This window comes from Strongylocentrotus purpuratus, unplaced genomic scaffold (genome assembly GCF_000002235.5).
Source record: "Strongylocentrotus purpuratus isolate Spur 01 unplaced genomic scaffold, Spur_5.0 spur5_scaffold_13, whole genome shotgun sequence".
Lineage (NCBI taxonomy): Eukaryota > Metazoa > Echinodermata > Echinoidea > Camarodonta > Strongylocentrotidae > Strongylocentrotus > Strongylocentrotus purpuratus.
In genome coordinates this window covers 9,749,214-9,770,099 of record NW_022145598.1, presented here as the reverse complement: position 1 = coordinate 9,770,099, position 20,886 = coordinate 9,749,214, and the positions used below count along the sequence as shown (strand labels likewise).

Below are 20,886 nucleotides of genomic sequence, written 5' to 3'. Positions count from 1 at the left end.
ATAAGAAACAGTACCAGACAAAAGTAGAAAAAGACAAGTTCGTTCGACTTCAAATACAAAGTGCAGACAACAAATATAAGTGCTACCTTGCATTAATGGACCTTTATCTATATTTAAACTTTATTATAATATGTCTTTCGCAATGTTATTATACTGATTACGTGGGACATGCATCCTTGGTTTGAAGTATGTTCATATGCCTTACACGTGACCTTCTACGTCACCGCTCTATAATGTTGCTGTATCATGTTTTCCTTCAGCACTATGGCCAATGCAAAATAACTACGTTAGTTGACGATACTTCAACTATTATAACTGCCGATTGTCATTCTTTCTTTCTGTCTATTTCCTGTATATACATTCTTCTTCTCCTTCTTGTTTTTGTTCTCCTCCTCTTTATTTTCCCTTTTCTTCTTCTGCTTCTTCCTTTGAACCCTTATCTAAGTGGACAGGAATATCGAATTGAGTGCAGATATGCGTTTCTCGTTGGTGTATTACTTGCGGAATAGGATACGTCGATGATGAAAATTAAGAAGACTCAATTAATAATCTGACTCTGAATATATCGGCCTAAACCACTTTATCCATAAGTTTGTTGGCACGTTCTCATGTAGTATATTCTACAAGCGAAATATTATAATTCACAAATATTCTGTGTTCACTTTGTATCTTGTCGCTTCGCGGGACCACTGAAAAGTTATCGAAAGTTTGACGAGATATACAATCAACTGATTTGTTTTAACATTTTCATTTATGTTTGTTGGGTGGTTTGTTTAATTTCAGCTAGGCCCTACAACATTTTTACTTTCATCTTGTTAAGATTGCTACACAACGATGTCGTTATAGTGCCGGTTGCAATCACGATGGAGAAAAGAAGTTTTGATGCCACATTATAATTAAGTGGCCAAAGGAAATGAAAGTGCATCATGTCTATTTTTATGATGTCTTCCTTATCAAAATGATTTGAATTCACCAGTGCTTAATGGATTGTGAACTAAACCCGTCTTCCGTTTCCTTATTTCGTCTTCACAGATATCTAGCAAACGAAAACCACGATCCATATCATTCTCTCTCAGTCGACTGCTATCTTCGCTTGAGCCTTGCTGACTGAGACGAGTTCTCTGATTGGATACCCGCATCCCGTCACCTTATCAATGACCAATCACGTACAGAGTCTCATCGTTTCGTCACCAGTCTGCGTGGAGCTGGTCGCAGAGTTTGCGCGCGACCCAAGACTACCAATTCTTCCAAAATTTAGTCTGCAAGAGAGACTCGACCGACAACGGACCGCTGACAGTGGTAGCTCAATCGTAAATCGGTATATGTCAATGATTTGCCAGTAACTGTAGCTGCTCGCAGAAAAGGAAAAGGAAATAATAATTTGATGATTTTGACAAGGAATTAAACGGATATATCTTTCAACATGTACGGCGAGAAAAGCGATGACGAGCACAAATACCGGTGCATCGACCATGCGATGACGGCGGCGTTCTTCAAGTTCGGCCAGCTCGTTTCCCGACATCGTATCTTCTTTCTCTTGATGCCGCTCGTGGTCGCCATCGTGTGCGTTCACGGCATCACGTGTCTCACCATTCAGGACGACGTCGTCTATCTCTTCACGCCTACGGGTAGCCCTGGTCGTGCTGATGGCGAAGTCTTCAAGACTTATTTTCCATCTGGAGACAACGAGACGGAATTTTTACCCAACCGAGAGCTGATCGATCGGCAGGTAAGGATTGTATTTAAATGGATCCTGTAACTTTGTCTCAGATTCTGAAAGAAAATCCTGGGTTTAGCTTATGCTGCAATGATAATTATAAACCTTTAGGTCAGTCAGGAACCTTATGACTTTTACAAGCCGATCGCCTGTCGAAACCAAATTCATGCGTTTTCTAACGGTTTTCATTACACTACAGTCTATTGGGGGTAAAACGAGTATGGTGAAACCGGTCACTCAAAGATTTTTACTTTTTTGAGGCACTTCTTAATCATTTTAAAGCGCGATTTTGTAGGGCTTCAATATTACACCATATCACAGAGACACAGACACTGATAAGACGTAGGGCCGTGCATCTCAGATTTAACATTGTTAAACGATGCCTTTAATAGTTTGTTATTTTGGGTAAAATTATTTTACTTTCATGAGTGATCCGTATATTTTCAAGGGAATGTGTAAAAATATGCTAAATATTTTGCATTGCACGTAAACCGAATTTGAGCTATACACTCTAAAGTGCAAAAATATTTATGGAATTCATAAGAAGTTGTTGGTTGGTATAGAGTATAAATCATGTTTGGTAAATGATGCAATATATAATGCTTTATAGGTCGGTCTCCTGAAAGTATACTACAGTTTGATTAGCAATATAACATTTCTACAATAAAACATACAGTTACATACAAAAACCAAAAACGTATTTCTAAATGATTGCGTCTATACAGTGTGTCCCGAAAAAAACTATACACTTTTGAAATGGCTGCCGAATAACAAATATATGATTCTAGGGGAAAAGTTATATATGTATGGAAAGCTCATATACTCATCTTTCATATGACACCAAAAGTTGTGAAAATAATTCATGCTCGGGTGAGCACTGCTCACTTTTGTAAAGGGTATGAAAATTAGGTTGCGCAGGAATTAGCCTTCCAACGTGTGAGAGGTAAATCCTTTGGAGCCTACGGAATTGAGGATGATATGACCAATTTATGATCAATTGTGATGAGTTTGGGTTTGCTGAGTGAAATGTTTGGTTTATGGGATTAACGTTTTATGCATGAGTGAACGGGAATTGCATTTTTTATTGTAGCACTGTAACTTCCCTGTTAGAATCAGTGGTGTGTTCATGGGAGTCAGGATGGGGTGATGGTACATGTTGTAATTTCCATGTTACAAACTGTTATTCTCTTACATCTGTGACTTTGAATAAAAACCTTCACCCCACATTTCAATTATTGTAAGATTAGTTGAACATCTCATTGATTTATTCAATACCCAGGTAGGGATAATATAAATCGAATATTCAAATACGGTTTGTTGAAAAAAGGAATGTCCAAGATGTCGGCTACTTATTCTTCAGGTAAATGGTAACTGAAATGTGGGGTGAAGGTTTTTATTCGAAGTCACAAATGTAAAAAAATAACAGTTTGTAACATGGAAATTACAACATGTACCATCACCCCATCCTGACTCTCATGAACACACCACTGAGTCTACCAGGGAAAGTTACTATGCTACAATAGAAAAATGAAATTCCTGTTCCGTGCATAAAAGTTTGGTTTAATAAACCATGGAATTAACTCAGCAAATCATGAATTTATCATATCACCCTCAATGTTGTAAGCTCCAAAGGATTTACCTCTCACACATTGGAAGGCTAATTCCTGCGCAACCTAATTTTCATACCCTTTACAAAAGTGAGCAGTGCTCACCCAAGCATGAATTATTTTCAAACTTGTTGGTGTCATATGAAAGTTGAGTATATGAGCTTTCCATACATATACAACTTTTCCCCCAAGAATCATATATTTTTTATTCGGCAGCCATTTCAAAAGTGTATAGTTTTTTTCGGGACACACTGTATAGGAAATGATGGTCTCTGATCAAACTAAAATGAGGTTTTATATTGCTTGGTTCAATTCCGGTAAGATCGATTTAGCTGAGAATTAAAGATACCTATCAATTGCCTGTGAATTAGATACGCCATATCGTTTTCACTGTTAATGCTATCATTTTCGTCACATGATTTTAATTCCAAATTGCCACATGTCAGCTCATTTGTTAGCATGGTAAGCTCGTCATGGGTATCAGTTACCGACAAAATTATTGATGGGTATTCAATAAACACTAGGTGCTTAATATGAATTGTTTTATCTCCGTATGTGTGCAAATGTAAACATGTAATTCCCATCAGAGGAGTAGAGGACAAATATTTTGAAGAAAAAAAGTTATCGTAGTGAAGTTAATATTTTTTTTTCGTTTTCAATATTGTCTTTTCCTTAAAAAATACCCAAAATAACCATGAGGGTCGATAATCTAGTTCATGTAACTTTCTTTTTGTACAGGAAGCTATTGGATCTAATAGTTAGCTCAAAATTCCCCAAATACTATTTTATCCAATAAAGACATTAACGGAAACAGGCTGAAAACGGATGTCACCGAGTCTCTAGCGACCCGTAGAGTAAATCGTTTTGTCATGATATAACACGATATCTTATGTGAAACTTATTAATGTACTTCGGCCATTAATTTTCTTTTATTTCCCCTATAAGCTCATCTTGACATTAAAAAAAATAACAATTACCTGACTATACCAATGGAACGAATGTAGCTACCATTTGAAAAGTTATTCCAGTAACTTATCTCAGTACCAAGTATTTTGGCGGCGTTATCATGGCAATGTTATCATGGCAATCATGTTATCATGGCAATCATGTTATCATGGCAATGTTATCATGGCAATGTTATCACGGCGTTATCATGGCAATGTTCTTCATCTGTTCTTCTTCTTCTTCATCTTCTTCCAGACCCGCGGTAGCATCATCGTCCGCGAGAAGGATGACGGCGACGTCCTTTCGACGGCGGCCTTCCGGGAGATCGCCCATCTGGACGAGCTCATCCGCACTTTCACTTTCACGAGCAACTACACCGACTACAGTTACAGCCACGTCTGCCAAACATGGCTCCACGCCTGCCATGACAACGTGCTCATGTCGATCCTACGGCATCAAGTCGAAGCGATGGACCATATCAACTTGACCTTCCCCTTCCTGCCGTTGCCCCCGCCCCACGAGGGGAGGGTGTTCGTCGGTAGCCAGCTGGGAGGGGTCGACCTGTACCCCAAGACGGATGTCATCAAGATGGCGAGAGCCATGCTGCTCATTTATAGCGTTACCAGGGAAACCCGTGAAGCGGAGGAGCTGGCGTACGAATGGGAGGAGCATTTCATCCAGGAGGTAAAGATTTCTTTTTCTTAGAATTTGAAACAGAATATAATTAGCTATTGAAACATGATCGTGTACAAATTATGGTTGACCAAAAAGTTAGCCGTTAAAAGTTTTAAGATAGGCCCTTCTAGTGATATCCAAAGCGTGTAGAGAAATTGACAAATTACCTTACGGGCATTTCACAAACAATCACTAGCCGAAACGATAAAAGCTCATTTTTAAATGATGGATGGCGCATATTGTACTTGGGAAGTCAAAACAAAAATATGCTTGACTTTTAATAGCGGTGTGATTATAAACTAATTCCATGCAAATATTTAGTTGTTCCCTTGTTAATCAGGCCCGTTGTTTTGACAATTCTAATGTTTAGTATAAATCTGAAACATTCTAATCACACCCTCTCGACGTATTTTATCAACAAAAGAACAATGCAAAAGGTAATTGATAAACATTTTGATAGGGCATCATTGTTTTCTGCGTTGTTAGGAATAAAAACCACTTTATCATCTAATGTAATGTTCTTTTCCTCTTTATTTTTTCTTTCTTAAGGTTGATAAATTCGCCGAATCAGCCGAGCACATTGTGATATCGTACGAGACTAGCTTCGGGCTCGCGGACGAGATCGGCGAGGCGAGCAAGCGCGTCATCCCCCTCTTCGTTGCGACGTTCTGCATGCTGGTCATCTTCGCGGTCGGGTCATGCATCATGCGAGATTGGGTGCAGTCGAAGCCGTGGTTGGGTCTGATCGGGGTCCTGTCGGCGTCGTTGGCCATCGTCTCGTCGATCGGGTTCCTGAGCTACTGCCGTGTCGAGTTCAACGAGCTCGTCTCTCTCATGCCTTTCCTCATCATCGGTAAGTTCGTTTGTGAGAGATGAAAGTGGCATGAATGGATGGTGAATAGAGGGGAAGGGGAGGGTTAAAAAAAAAACGAGATATGGGGGACTTTGAATGGAAGGAGGAGAAGGTTGGAATAAAAATGAGATGCGGGGAACTTTGAATGGAAGGAAGAGAAGGTGGCAGGGATGCCAATTTTTAGACAATGGCCTGAATTCAGGCCCGGGCGAGTTATTTTCAGACCATGGTTTAGGCTTTTTTGTGTACAAAATAGCTCATTCTAGGTGATTTTCAGGCCCTCTGATCAATTCTAACTGGTATCCCTTAGGTTGGAATATACGGGGAGGAAAACAGGAGCGGAAAACAAAGGCGGTGCAAAGGCATTTGGAAAGAAAAAGAAGTAGAAGAAGAAGGAAGAGGAGGAGAGGTCGTGGAGGAGGAAGAAAAATATGTTATTGGGAAAACAGACAATCATAGTCACTGCTTAAGGATTCTTCTTTTTCCAGGCAACTGCAATTTGTGGAATCTAGATCCTAATGACGAATACAATTCTAATTTAAAAAAATAGGAAAATGTTATGCACACGAATACTTATATTCCCTTTAGCGTTTTTTTATGTTATTTCCTTCATGAAAATATTCCCCACATGTGTAAATGCCTTTGTGGTAGTAAGTAGCACCTCTCAGAAAATGTGTCGACCATGCACCCACCCCTTTATGTCTACGGAGGTAATAAAGACAGAGATTGTTAATGCTTTTGTTTTTCTGTAATTTCGTCTTCTCTCCAGGTGTCGGAGTCGACAACATGTTCATCATGATCGCTGGCTGGCGTCAGCTCAGCATCTACCTACCCGTTCACGAGCGCATGGGCAAGACCTACTCCGAGGCCGCCGTCTCCATCACCATCACCAACCTCACCACCATCCTCGCCTTCATCATCGGCGCTTCCATCTCCCTACCAGCCATCCGCGCCTTCTGCATCTACGCCGGAGTGGCCATGTTCTTCGCCTACTTCTACCAGATCACCTTCTTCGGCGCTTGCATGGCGTTCACCGGCGAACGCGAGGCGAAGAACCTTCACTGCTACACGTGCAAGAAGGTAGTGTCCAAGGACGAGTCGCCCAACAAGTTGTACATGATCTTCTGCGCCGGTGGCGTGCCGCAACAGGACTCGAAGTGCAGGAAGCCCGAAGGCCACATCATCCACCCGGTCATGGTATTGTTCAGGGACTACTACGGTCCGTTCCTGATGAGGAAATGGGTAAAGCTGGTCGCGATGGGGTTGTTCATTGCTTACCTCGGTGGCGCTATCTATGGCTGCATGAACATTGATCAAGGGTTGAAACTACGGAACTTGGCCAGAGACGGCTCCCCAACATGGCGATTCTACAAGGAATACGAAGACTACTTCAGCGATTATGGCCCAGTCGTAAGTGTAGGGGTGACAGAACAAGTAGATTATTGGAATCAGTCTGCGCAGGACTCGCTGAACGAAACCCTCGCTGAAATTGAAGGGACGCATCTCTTTCACGGCAGCGAGATTAGCGTTTCCTGGCTGCGCGTTTACTCTCAGTACCTCAAAGCAATCTTCCAAACAAGCGAAGTCGATAAGGACACCTTCCTGACGATACTCCAACACAGGTTTTTGAAGGATTATCGCTTCAAGCAATTCGAACTCGACATCGCGTTTGAATACGCCGCGGACAACATCACCGCGGTCGACATCAAAGCGTCAAGGTTCTTGGTGACGTCACGCAACATGCAAAGCGCCATGCAAAAAAGAGACATGATGTTGGAGGTCCGCGAAATCGCCATCGAATCCTCCTTTAACATCATCACCTTTCATCCGATGTTCGTGGTATACGACCAGTACGTCGGAACGATACCGAACTTGTTTCAGACGCTGGGGATAGCGATGGCGTGCATGATGATGGTGTCTTTGATCATGATCCCGCATCCCATCTGCGCCATCTTCGTCACGACCTGCGCCATCAGTATCGACGCCGCCGTCATCGGGTACATGTCGCTCTGGGGCGTCAGCCTCGATACCGTCTCCGTCATCAACATCATCCTCTGTATCGGGTTCAGTGTCGACTTCTCCGCCCACATCACGTACTCGTTCGTCTCCGCGCCCGACGAGGAGCCGAACAAACGCGCCATCGCTGCACTCTTCGCAGTCGGCATGCCAATCGCCCAGGGCGCCCTCTCATCGATGATCGCCTTGAGCCCCCTCGCAACAGCTCCCACCTACCTCTTCAGGACATTCTTCAAAACCCTTTTCCTAGCCATGTCCTTTGGGGCACTCCACGGCCTCGTCTTCTTACCTGTTATCCTCTCCTTCCTCGGGAACATCATCCCCCGAAAGCACGCGAGAGAAGAAGAAGTAGAAGTGGAAAAGAAAGACATTGATCAATGCAATATTTACATCAATTACATGTTAGAACCTCCCGTTATAGCTGCAGCTCCCGATAATGAATTCTATGTCGTCGAAACAAAAATCAGCACGGTATGACGAAAGCACCACTTCCATCAGACACCAACGCTATAGTGACTGCTGTTCGAAGTGGTATATTCAACACTCTAACTCCAAGTGCCTCTATATATTTTTTCATTATGACATAAAAGAGAAAATGGCGATATGGTTGTTAGAATTTTTGTTGTTGTTAACAATGCAATAACTATGAATATATCCAATGTGCTACCGTGATCGGAGATGGGTTTCGATCAAACATCGTAGCCATTCTTGTAGGTGCCGTAAAGACAGCTTGTCATAATAATGGCCTAGCTATAATTGGACAGTTTTTCACAGGTCTTCGGCATTCGTATCAGATGCTGTCTTTCAGACCTTTGGGCAGTCCGAACTTTCGGAAAACTTCGGAACACTTCGGAATCACGACCATCAGAAGTTAATTTGACATTGACTGGCTGTCTTAAGTAGACCGAATGGTTTATCGCAATGTGTCATTATAACCGACGCATGTTTCAATCGAGACCATGGTCTAATGCAACCGAGACCTGCATACAATAATAATTATGCGATATTATGTGTGTAATGTTTTCGAAAGGATATCGTGGAATGGGACAAAGATGCGCTTCACGTTGCGTCTTTGTGAATGGCCTTTAGGTCAAGTTGAAAGGCTCCATACAAGTGACCTTTCAAAGTGTTTGGTATCAAAATGTGCAGGTTTGTGTGCATTTGGGTCTCTATATAAAATCTGAATAAATTAGGGTCCGGAATTTACATCTAGTAAGACCCATTCAATCGGACCTCTGTTACAGTCAAACGCTGTATATCGTGACGTCATAATGCCAATGTTGGAAACTTTTAATGTGAGTCAGGTGTTCTACCAAGTCTGCCAATTCCAAAATGCTGCTTTTCATTAATAACTGTGATCATCACATCACATCCATAATCTAGAGTAAGATGCATCTACATTCAATCGGGGTTTCACTAGTAGTTGTGCCCCATACCTTCGCTCAAATTTTCAGTCGACAAACTCACCAAATCTTGTCGGACTTCTCGGCAAATTTCACGATTAAAAGGTTATCCTTGTCGGCAAATTTCAAGTTATGGACTCTGCCCAATAACGATTCACAATTGACCCAAATTGATCGCGAGTCCTTCTATTCCAATCATTGGAAAACTTGCAAACTCTCTTGCAAATATACTTGATATCAAGTTACATCGATCTGAATTGATCCCCATGTTTTAGAAGACGGGGGTCTGCATGTTGTCGGCAAACTTTCACATTTCTGGCCATGATTTATCCTTGTCGGCAGTTTTGGAAGTAGGTAGTTAATTTTCCCTCGTTGGCAATCCTGAAAATAAATGTTGTCGAGTACTTTGCCATTCAGAATATTCTAGCGACGCCTGAGACCATCTTCTCGCGTTTTGAGCGCCATTTCCCCCCTTCTACCAGGCGAAAGCCTCCAGCCGCGATAACTGTATTCATTGCGCCCTCTCGCGCCATTATCAGGGTTATCCTCGCGTTCCGTTCATGGTAACTGTGGTAACAGGGTCAGTGCGTTTAATACAGGGATTTTATTCGTTGCATTTTTGTTCATATTGAGCAGATATTTTCTTCATCTCATAGATTACATGTTTCATTCCAAGATGCATTCCAATTTTCATCAAACTCTCCATGTTGGAGAATGTTCAAATTTATAAAGATCATTGGTAAAAAAACAAAAGAAATAAAAGATATATGGCTCAATGTAAAGATACCTAAAATGAAATAGGGCGAGATTATATTCATTGCATCTAATATATTATATCCCGCGGAAAAGCTGGTTTTCTGTTAAACATTGTTAATTGAAATAGAAATAATAAAGGTGAAGATTTAAACATCAGATTTTGTTTTTTTAAGTGCAAAGTTAAATAAATGGGCACAGATACCTTGGACAAACTTAACCATCAAGAATGAAAGGAATAACAACATTCTCATGTTGAAAAAAAAAGTTCACCACCTTTTTGTTTTCTTCCTTGAAATTGGCTAATTACCTGTTCACTACGCGCACTTTTGCAGAATCTTAGTTTCAAAGAAAATCAGAAATTAAATTGTTTTAATTTAGCTTCGCACTTTTCCGTGCATTCAACCCGTTAACATGTCATTGTGACTTTGGCCGAAATCGCAAGATAACGTTGACAAGTTATCAGATTATTGAATTGCTGTTTGTCTTTTCGTACTGTTTTTTTTCTTCTAAAAGGTGTATACTATTTGCTTTTGCGATATAGTCTCATCACCCGATACCTCAGGTTATTTATTTTTTAGATTTTGCCAGAAGAAAGAAATAAAATTAACTAGGGCACAGGAGACAATAATACTCGTGCGTTATCAAAGTTTCTGTCAATATACTGGACTTTGAACGGATTAAAGTGACCAAGGAAAGGTTATACTGATAAAGCGAAGCGTCGGGTAGGTTAGTTTTAAGATAAGTCTAGAAGGATTCAAGATGTCTGGGGTAAGAGGTGGGAGGGATGGGTGGTAGGGGGGGGGGGGGCTTTGATGGTCGGAGAAAGATAGTGTTGTGGAGAAGATGGGGGGGGGGGCAGCAAAGTACAATTCAGCGGTCAGTTCGCGTTTGTCATCTCTTAATTTAAAATTAAAATCATTAAGGAAAATGATGTTATCTTCATTATATGCGGTGTATTTAATATGTATTTATCTTGTTATATTTTGTTCTTGTAAAAGAAATATCATTATCAAATTGTGCAATGGCTGGGTCGAGGGTTACAATCATGATCGAACCATGGTCTTAAGACAGGTCCATGTTTGAACAATCTTTTTTTTTTTTCATTATTGTTTTTTTGTTATAAACGCGAGTGCTACGTAAGATAAGATTTACAAAAAAGGTTAAACATTCCAGTATATGTGTATCATGAGCTTTGGTTCAATAAATGAATTAAACTAATAACGCAGAAAGAGCAGTGAAAAGAGAAGTATCTTATGAGTCAAATAAAGTTGTAAGATATGTTGGATCACAAAAAGAATTGACATTCCACGTGGCATCACTCACATTCTACAAATAATTATCCCCCGATAACTAGAAAACGTTGATTTTGTGTGGAGTAAAAATCTTGACTAAAAATACAATTTCTTGTAATTTCCAAATCAACTCCACAACTGATATTTAAATGAAATATTGTAATATGGTGCTAAAATCGTGTTTTACTAAGTGTGTATTGATTGCCATGAAGAATTAATTTTTCCTTTTTTACTTGCATATTTAAATATCATATTATTTTTTCTTAACTATTTCTGATCTGTGTTAGCACTAAACTTCCTTCCTTCATATTTTTCTCTACCGATGTGTAATCATGTTAATCACTTAATTACACACATGTACAACATATAATATTATATATTTTTGTAATAGTTGATCAGTACTAAATAGTAATTCCAATCATTCTCTTGATCCTGAAGAACAACGGGATGATAGGAATGTGTAATCTTTAAAAATGCGAAGATTGTACTTTTTCATTTGTTCATTTACTGAAAGTGTTTCATTATGAAGGAAAATAATGACCAAAATATTATCGATATATTATCTTAACATGCTCCTTTTTATATTCATTATTTTGACATTCCAAAGTAAATGTCATGTGCATATCTCGTTCCAAATGTCGCAAAGATAATATGACAAGTTTTGAATGAATATGATTGTATTTGTTGTTGTTTTTTGAGAAATGGCAGACACTGAACATTAAAAGTATATATTCTTGTGTAAAACAATAATATGGCGCTGTCTCTCCTTTGTTATTCTTAACGGAAGGATTTGAATTGTTCGTGTTATAACTAGTTCGGGTGAACAAACTTTTAGATGAGTTTACATGGAGTGCGAGGGGATATCATGTGTCGTGTCAATGACGTTATGGATGAAAATGAATATATTGATAAATTTCTGCAGGGAAGAGATGTGGGCGATGATAATAATGATGGTGATGATGACGATAGCGATGATGATGACGATGATGATGATGATGATAACGGTGATCTTTGATGATACTGATCATAATGGTAATGATAAGGATGAAGATTGTGGTGATGCTGATGGTAGCGTTGATGTAGATGATCGAAAAGTTGACGAGGAAGATGAAAAAGAGGATACTATTGATATTATGATGATGATGATGTATATTGTAGTGTTGGTGGTGGTGGTAGTGGTGGTGGTGATGATGATAGTGATGATGATGATAATTGTGATGGTGATACCGATAATGATGGTTGCGGTTTTGGTGGGGTGATGATGATGGTGGCGTTGGTCTTCATTTGGTAGTCCGACATTTTGCTCCGGTGACAGTGTTGCTTTGCCCTTAATCCGTCCAAGACGAGACGAAGAGTTGGTGTCAGAGTTGTCAATTCATTATTTACCCAAGGGTTGTCAGATTTGGGATACTGAATTTTCACTGTTACTATACACTCATTACTGTCAATTGTATCGCAAAGCGACTTGGGAGAACATGAAGCAAGAATTCAGATTCAGATCCCAATTCAAACTCGCAGTCAGTAATTCATCAGGTTCCTTTGTACGGAAGAGCGCCATCTCTTGTTGATTACATTAAAACGTACTACATTCCTTTTACCCAATATTCAATACTCTCCTTTTGCTAAGGGCAAATGGGGGGGGGGGGGGGGGGGGGAGTCACAGGGGCCCTGACCCGTATTCGCTTGTCATAAATCTTTGCAAATAAGACAATCCCCGTTCACGTTTTTGTTGTTGGCTTGTCATACTTTTAGAGGCAGGCCTTTTGACCACGGCCCCCCACCCCTTTTTTTTAAACACAAAATCTTGGATCAGCTCCTGCATATAATACTTTATTACAATAAATCAAACGTCTTAGCAATAACACAACATAATACACGTACCAGTGAATTTCCACTCTTATGCATAGTAAATTAATATATTTTTATATGTTGGCAGTAACAATACACCAAATATACAATTATGGCCCTTTGCACGGTTCCGGGAATATATTTTGTTTGCTTTTGTATTGCTTTCTATCCAGCAAGATGGGTATTTTTGATAATACAGTTAACCCATCGCATGCAGAAACCGAGGGGTCCCTGTATTATGCTTATGGAAAAGAGAGAATTCAGAAGAAAACGGGTTTATATTTCTGTGCTAGGAAAGGAAGTTCGTATCATCAGTGTTGACTGGCCGTAATATTTTGGCCTTGAGTTTTGAGTTTAGTTTCTTTTATTTCACATGAAAAAAACAATACGTTAACAAAACATAGCATATTTACAAAATTGATAAAGACATCTACACAGCATGAGTTTGTATTGCATTTACACTAAATAATGTCATAATTACATGTGAAAAATGGAACTTAATAAAAAGCATATAGCTTGTAGAATTTAAGTTCCTCAAAATAACTTTGATACAGTGTCATTAATAATATGGAAGAAGTTGAGTATAATAATTAAAATGCAGAGTATACAGACAAAGACAATGAAATGATATGGATGGTGGATGCAAGAAAAGAGAGAAATAGGAAGAGAAGGTAAAGATTGGGAGTCAGAAAAAGAATGAGAAGAGAATAAAGGAAGTTTTAGAATAAAATGTTTCTTATGCTGGGTTTAAGTTGTCTGTATAAGTTTATATATTCAATTCTTTCTTTCTGTAATTATTATGTTATTTCAATAATGCGGATAAAATAGAAATGCTATCTAAACGTAGAAAATCCCCGCATAAATAAATTTAACATAAGCGCAAAGACTTTCGAGAAATCAACTAAAGGTCAATAATCCCAACCAATAGTTTCTCTTCAAACCAAAAATTAAATCAAGACCCCCTTGTATTACATATACAAAAATCATGTTCAGATTATGGGATACGTCATATTGTGATAAACAGGTCATGGACAAACTTATTACATTATTATTATTATCTTGAGTTGGTTTCTTGAAAGTCTCGGCGGTTTCACAGATGAAAAGAATTAACAACATAAGTCTCGAAATGAAGAAGGGGAAAGGAGTAGGAAAACAGAATGGAAAAGAGCAAAGAAGAAAACAGTCAGGGCGGAACAAAAAGTATTACCCATAATTAAATAGTAATATAGGCATGATACAGTTGAATTTCTTTCCTATTTATATTCTTCACCCCACAACTTCAATAAATATCCGAAACCGTTAGATGGCGCTATTGAACAAATACGGAGGACATACGTGTATCTTCTATGGTATGATCGAATCTCTTTGAAATACGGTGACAACGTTTTCAGTTTGGGGCTTTTGGTACTTGTGGACGAATAGCACAGAAATATTGCAAACCAATAGAACATTGAATTGGCATATGAGGAGGGGGTGAGGTGCATTTTAAAACAGGCGCCATATGTTAAGAAACTCCTTTCCCTTAAATTCCTTATTTTGATGTTAGTTACCATTCATGATTATCAACATGAAAGCATCAACTCCATTTCTATCCATCACATTATCATCACCACCACCACTGTCATCATCATCATCATCATCACCACCACCATCACAATAGCATCATCATCCCCATCACATTAAGCATCATCACCATCACCACCACCATCATAATAATTTTAATATTATTGTCATTAACTTTCGTTATCTGCAAAATTTCTATCACTATCATCCAAGTTTCAAAAATCAACATTCTTACCAACTGACAAGACAAGTCTAGTGCTACTATTATCTTTTTCATAAAGGTTAATATCAGATTTCTTGATGAAGTTTAATACCCATGTAGGAAAATGACACCTGTACCCCCACCCCAAATTAATTATCTGAATGATTTTAATGAATCGCACAGGTCAACAGTTAAAACCATTACTTCCACCTATATAAACTGTGCAAAAAACTTAATTCTCTCTATTTATTTATCAGAAGTTTGAAATATGCTTGCCAATGGACCTATTGTTCACTGGGACCCGTTTCACAAAGCCTTTATTCAATGACAAATGACAAAATCAGTGACAAATCTGTTGATAACCAATCAGAAGCAAGGATTTCAGTAGCTTATAAAAAAAGCTGTAATTTGTCACCGATGACAAGTTTTGTGAAACGCCTCCTTGCCTCCTTTCCTCCCCTCTTAAATTTCATATCCTTAGACAATGCACAAGCAAAGACAAACAACAGCAACACAAGTTATTTATGAATATTCATATTTTTTTGTTTATTTGTATTCATATTCAATTAACATAAATAGTTCTCATGACAAGAAAGAGAGAGAGAGAGAGAGAGATACCACGCACAGAGAAAAGAGAGAAAGAGATAAAAGGTGAGAACACGATCAATTTTTTTAATATTCTTCAAAGTTTATACAAGACAGGCAATATACAATATACAAAAGAAAGAGAGTACGACCCCTATCAACATCCCCCGCCCCCGTCCCCCTCTCCGAGCACATCCGTTAAAAACTACCGTTGCTACGCCTACTGTTGCTAATGACTCTCTACTACAGATGCAGCGGGCTCTTTGCATGGACCTCACAAAAGGCTGTGGCCCGTGATACCACGGTAAATGATGCTCAAAGGTAGAAATATATATATTTTAGTTTGTGAAAAGACATCCAACATATCTGTAGATACAAGTATAGCATGAATATCGGCAATGGCGTAACTTATACCCCATTCACAGTGGTTTTGAAATTTGTAGCGGCGTTGTAGCGGAGCGGCGACACCGCCATAACACCGCTACAAATGCATTCACAGTAGAAAAGTTATCCCGCTGCAGCAGCGGGATAAATATCATGTACCCATTCACGCTGCAGCGGGTGATTTTTATTACCTCCGTAACAAACACGTGTATGCATGGCTCATGACCCGCGAGTGACCCCGATATGACCGGAAATACTTGCTTGAAATTGCGCGGTAAACATGTCAAGTTGCTTTTTGTATCCTCGATCATATTACTTTTAAAAAAACTAGCATTTTTATTGCTTCCAGTCAGAATATTTTAATTTTTTGAAGTGTGAAATATTTTTATTTGGATAATTATAATACCTACATAATAATAAAATAAATTTGAATCCACTGGTTACTTTATTTCTATTTCACTTTATGTTCCCCATTGCTGGAGAAAAGAGGTCAGTGATAGGTAAGTAAACAAATCACACGTGTTTGTCGCGGTGTTATAGCGGAGAGCCTTCACACTGAGTAAACACCGCGACAGCAGCGGGACTGTCCCGCTGCTGTAGCTAGGCGTCCCTAGCGATAGTTTGTGTCGGCGTTATCGCTAGGCGGTGTTATCCCGCGATAGTTTATAACGGGTCCGAGCCTTCACACTGAAGACAACACCGCGACAGCAGCGGGACAGTCCCGCTGCTGTCGCGGTGTTTGAGGCCACTGTGAATGGGGTATAAGATAAACAGAGTATGGACACCAGTTTAAAAAACCAGTTACATATGATAGTGCTCACTGCTGTAGGAACTATGTCCTATCTAGGTGATACGCTAAGATCAAATGCACTTTTCTATTTCTAAACCATTAAACTTGGGGGCCCTGGGCAGAGTTGTTTTTAAAATATGAAACCATCATAAGTAACTGCTATGAAATGACCTATCTTGCATTATGTTAATTTTTTACACAAAATGAGTATAACATTAATTTATCTCAAATCTGTAAGATTACGTTCCAATACTTTCCTTCCCTTTTGCTATATATCAAAGCTACATTAAACCCCTACACCAATTTATCGATTACATGAAATTGTTTGTTGGAATAAATAAGTAGTTGTTTTCATTACTTATAAATATTAGATTATTCTAAATTTACTAGCATCTGGAGAAAATTTGTAAAGCATCACTCATGATTGCAATAAGATGTCAAGCCTGCCTGAATCATAATTTGTTTCACTCATATTCCTTAACATTCCTCAATTTTTTAAACATAATTGTATGTCACAGACTACATGATTTGAAAGTGATAATCCTTTTTTTCACTCGATGAAAAAAACCCAATTCCTACAAAAGCACTCGCTTCCCTTCCCCTCTCCACACAACGTCTGTTTACAGCCAGAAGGATTTAAATCACATCATTTTAACGCTGTTAGATAACGCCCTCTGGCTCCAAACAGACAAAGAAATACAGGAAATCACAGGAAAACTTGGCACTTATAAAAACTGAACGATATTGAGCTTGAGGAATTTAGCCCCCAAAATGAACAAACATTTACTTAGAAAGAACAGACGGAAATCCGTTTCAAAAGTTTCCACCACAAACAAAACAACACTTATAAAAAAAATCATACCCACAAACCCTATCCCCCTCATTTCAATCTTCTCGCTAGACTAATCCAAGATTCTCTGATGCATACTATCTTATTCTTTCAGCTAAAAAAACTTATCTGTCTCGCCTTGTATTCACAGAGTGATCGCGTAAATTGCTTTTGTATATTTCTACCTCATTTTGTATCGTAATGAACATGGTACCTATGAAAAAAAAATATACACATAAAGTATTTACATATTTTCTCATGATCTCTTCATATTTGCACTAGTGAGAAGATAATTTTCTCCAATATTTATGGGATTTAATAGAATTACATACATGATACATCACAAGGGAAAATGGCAAAATGTGTTCAATTCTATCCTTGAGACAAAAGCAAGAATTCAGCTCTAGTTTTTACAGCATGTTCTTTTTCTTAGAAAAGAATATATTCTTTGAAAACAGAAGACACAAAATTGCATTCTGAGGAAGCTGCATTTTCATCCCTTTCACTCCAGTTAGGGACTTAGCTTTTATATCTTTTGACAGAGCAATGACACGGACCTCATTTTTATCGATATGAAAGGGTAGTATTGGCTTATTCCAATCTATGATGCTAGACTGACAGTTAGATGCTCACCTGGTTTGGTCATAATGCATATACTCATGTGTGATTTTGGAGAGCTGTAGCTAAAAGGTACACATTTTCTTTTCTAATCTTATGCTTCTCAATAAACATAATGAGAGGTCTTCAAACTCTGAAGAAGAAGAAAAAAAAAAAAATCAGCATTATCAGACTAACGCTGCTTATTATGTACATAACAAAGCTTACAGAGAATTGTGTTGAACATGGAGAGGAGAAAAACTAAAATCCCTATAAAGCCAGCAAAGTGAAATGCGCACTAAAGAGCTGGCTACATTATCAAAGATAAAAGTAACCAATAACCGTCAAAGCGGTCTACGTTGAAAGGGTATTGGATATTGATGCTACCGACAGACTTTAATATGCTCATGAGACTTCAGCACAAATTTGCTCAGATCCAAACATTTACTAAATATTTTACAATTCAATACATGTAGTCCTAGTTATCGATGAAATGTGAATGCCCCTTTAAATAAATTAAAAACCTGGTATGGTAAAATGCACAGCGTGGGTAGATTGTAACAGATGGGTGTCTTCACACCTACCCACAACTTAGAGAATAAAACTTCTGCTATGAGTTAGAATGGCATTAACTCCAAATCCAATACGGTTTATACACAGATTTAAAGCCCTTCCGCCTCCAACAGATAAAATTTTTAAAAAACACAAGCATCACTCTTTCAATTCCGAGCTAAAAACTGTTGAGAAACAGTAGTGCTCTAAGGAGAAAATGCAGCATAATCTCTTGAAGTAGAAACTAGTTAAACAACCCTCAGACAAAAAAGCAGAATATTCTCGCATCTCTCCCCCACATATCGGGGAAGAAACACCGACAAAATTGCACATTTCTCTAGATTTCACACAAAGAATAATATAAAATAGAATTTCAAAACATGACACAGTTTAAGAACAAACAACGCAGACTTTTCCCACCCATGCATTAAGCCTGTCTTTCATAAAATCTACAGATTTGTAAAAAGTTGTCAGCGTCGTACATACTTGATTTGCTTCATAAAATGACATAAAAATCAACAGGAATGGCTTGACTGGAGATACTACAGTAAGAAATCTTCACCAAAAAAAATCTCCACAACATAAACAATTTCTAAACCCTAACACCGATCCCGTTTGATATTTTCATCTCTCGCTACTCATTTGCATCCATATTTTTTAGCTTGGAGAAAGGACCTTAATTCGCAGCGAAAATGCCCAGCATTTAAGACACAATAAAATGTAGAACTACCTGCGAAATTTATCTTAAAAAACAATCAAACACTTACAGGTATATATCGCTTCATTCATTGGTTTAAAGAATTTGAAATTAAACTTAACTTGACTGATGTAGGGGACGAAGTGATTTAGGAAGGACGAGTTTTACCGTTCGATCATTCTCAGACACTCGAGTCAAACTCTATAGAAGGAATGAGAATATTCTCAACATGGAGGTGATTTAATATAACTGCATGCTTTTGGAAGTTCAAGTTTTTATTACATTGTGTTGCATCATACATGTACATGCCTAATATTGAAAACACTAACATTGATCGCATGAGAAAAGAATGTTTGGAATGTGTAAATGGCAGATCATATCTCATAACTTCCAAGAGTAAAATGTCTCCTTAGTTGTAAATTTGTTGGGATTCTCATGGAGTAAATTGTTTGCTGCCTCTCCAACCCGGTCATCAATTTTGAATTTGTATGACTGAAAGCCGATGTCATTTAAAAATGTACCTCACTGACTTACAAAAGGCCATTTCCATATCTAATAGTTGTTGCTGGGATCTAATTGTGGAAGAAGGCGAGGTGTACTGCACAACATTTCACCAAAGCATATTTCCGGCTAAGTTTCTCTTTCAATTGTGAAAACATGGAATGATTTGTGAATTGAATGAGAAAATTTGAAATTGGTCATTATTTTCATTATTTTTTAAGTTAATCTATCCTAAATGCATGTCCCTTCTTTAAACAAAATTCAAGTTGAAATTGTGCTTCCTTCATACAAAAACAAAAGTAGTAAACAGGACATGAAAAACATGCCAATGATGTAGTTCTTAAAATAAGGTATTTTGGTCAAATTCTAAATGCCTAAACTGAATGAAATGATTATGGTGATGTGTCACATGAAATGTTGTGATTTTTTCAAGACTCTACAAATTTTGTAATCCAACATGAAGTTAATGAAAGAATAAGAACATTCTTTATACAAGTACTACCAAACAATAACTGCCTTCTAAAAACAACAGAGGGTAGTTTGTCGGAGCATGAAGGCTGCAAGTTTGTTGCAGCTTACTTCTGGAGGCAAAAAGGATGTAAGGCGGGCTCGGCTATCCCTTTTTTTTCTCCAAAAAGTCTGAGATGAAAATGAGATATTGTTGTTGATGATGATGATGATGATGATGATGATGATGATGATGATGATGATGATGATGAAGTGAGAAGTATGATGTTGATGAAGATGACAACGATAAGAAAAAGAGAAAAATCTACCACGCCAAGCACATTGCCTGGAAATACTAACTTCATGTACTTTGGAATTCTATCAAGCGTCTAGGAATCGTAATGTACATGTAAAAAAATTAGTTGTAATGGAATCTATGTCTACTTATTTGCGTTTGTACGAGCTCTATGTACAGCTGCGCTGAATTCTCTACCCACATAATTACATGGCCATAATGTCTGTATTTCCCCGTAAAAAAAAAGACAAACATGAAAACATGTTTTGCTCTTGATGTTACATCGGTCAAGTATTAGAGACAATTTAAAAAAAATCAATCTTCATATAACT

The 20,886-nt window shown here is 38.3% G+C and overlaps 1 protein-coding gene across 1 annotated transcript; it reads left to right on the top strand.

Moving 5' to 3' along the window:
• The first annotated feature begins 1,037 nt into the window (after positions 1-1,037).
• Positions 1,038-9,360, top strand: LOC586305 (patched domain-containing protein 3). The gene is made up of 4 exons (XM_030982871.1): positions 1,038-1,729; positions 4,525-4,953; positions 5,494-5,797; positions 6,567-9,360. The coding sequence occupies exons 1-4, from the start codon at positions 1,424-1,426 to the stop codon at positions 8,288-8,290; spliced, it is 2,763 nt and encodes a 920-aa protein (XP_030838731.1). The 5' UTR covers positions 1,038-1,423; the 3' UTR covers positions 8,291-9,360.
• Positions 9,361-20,886: the final 11,526 nt, after the last annotated feature.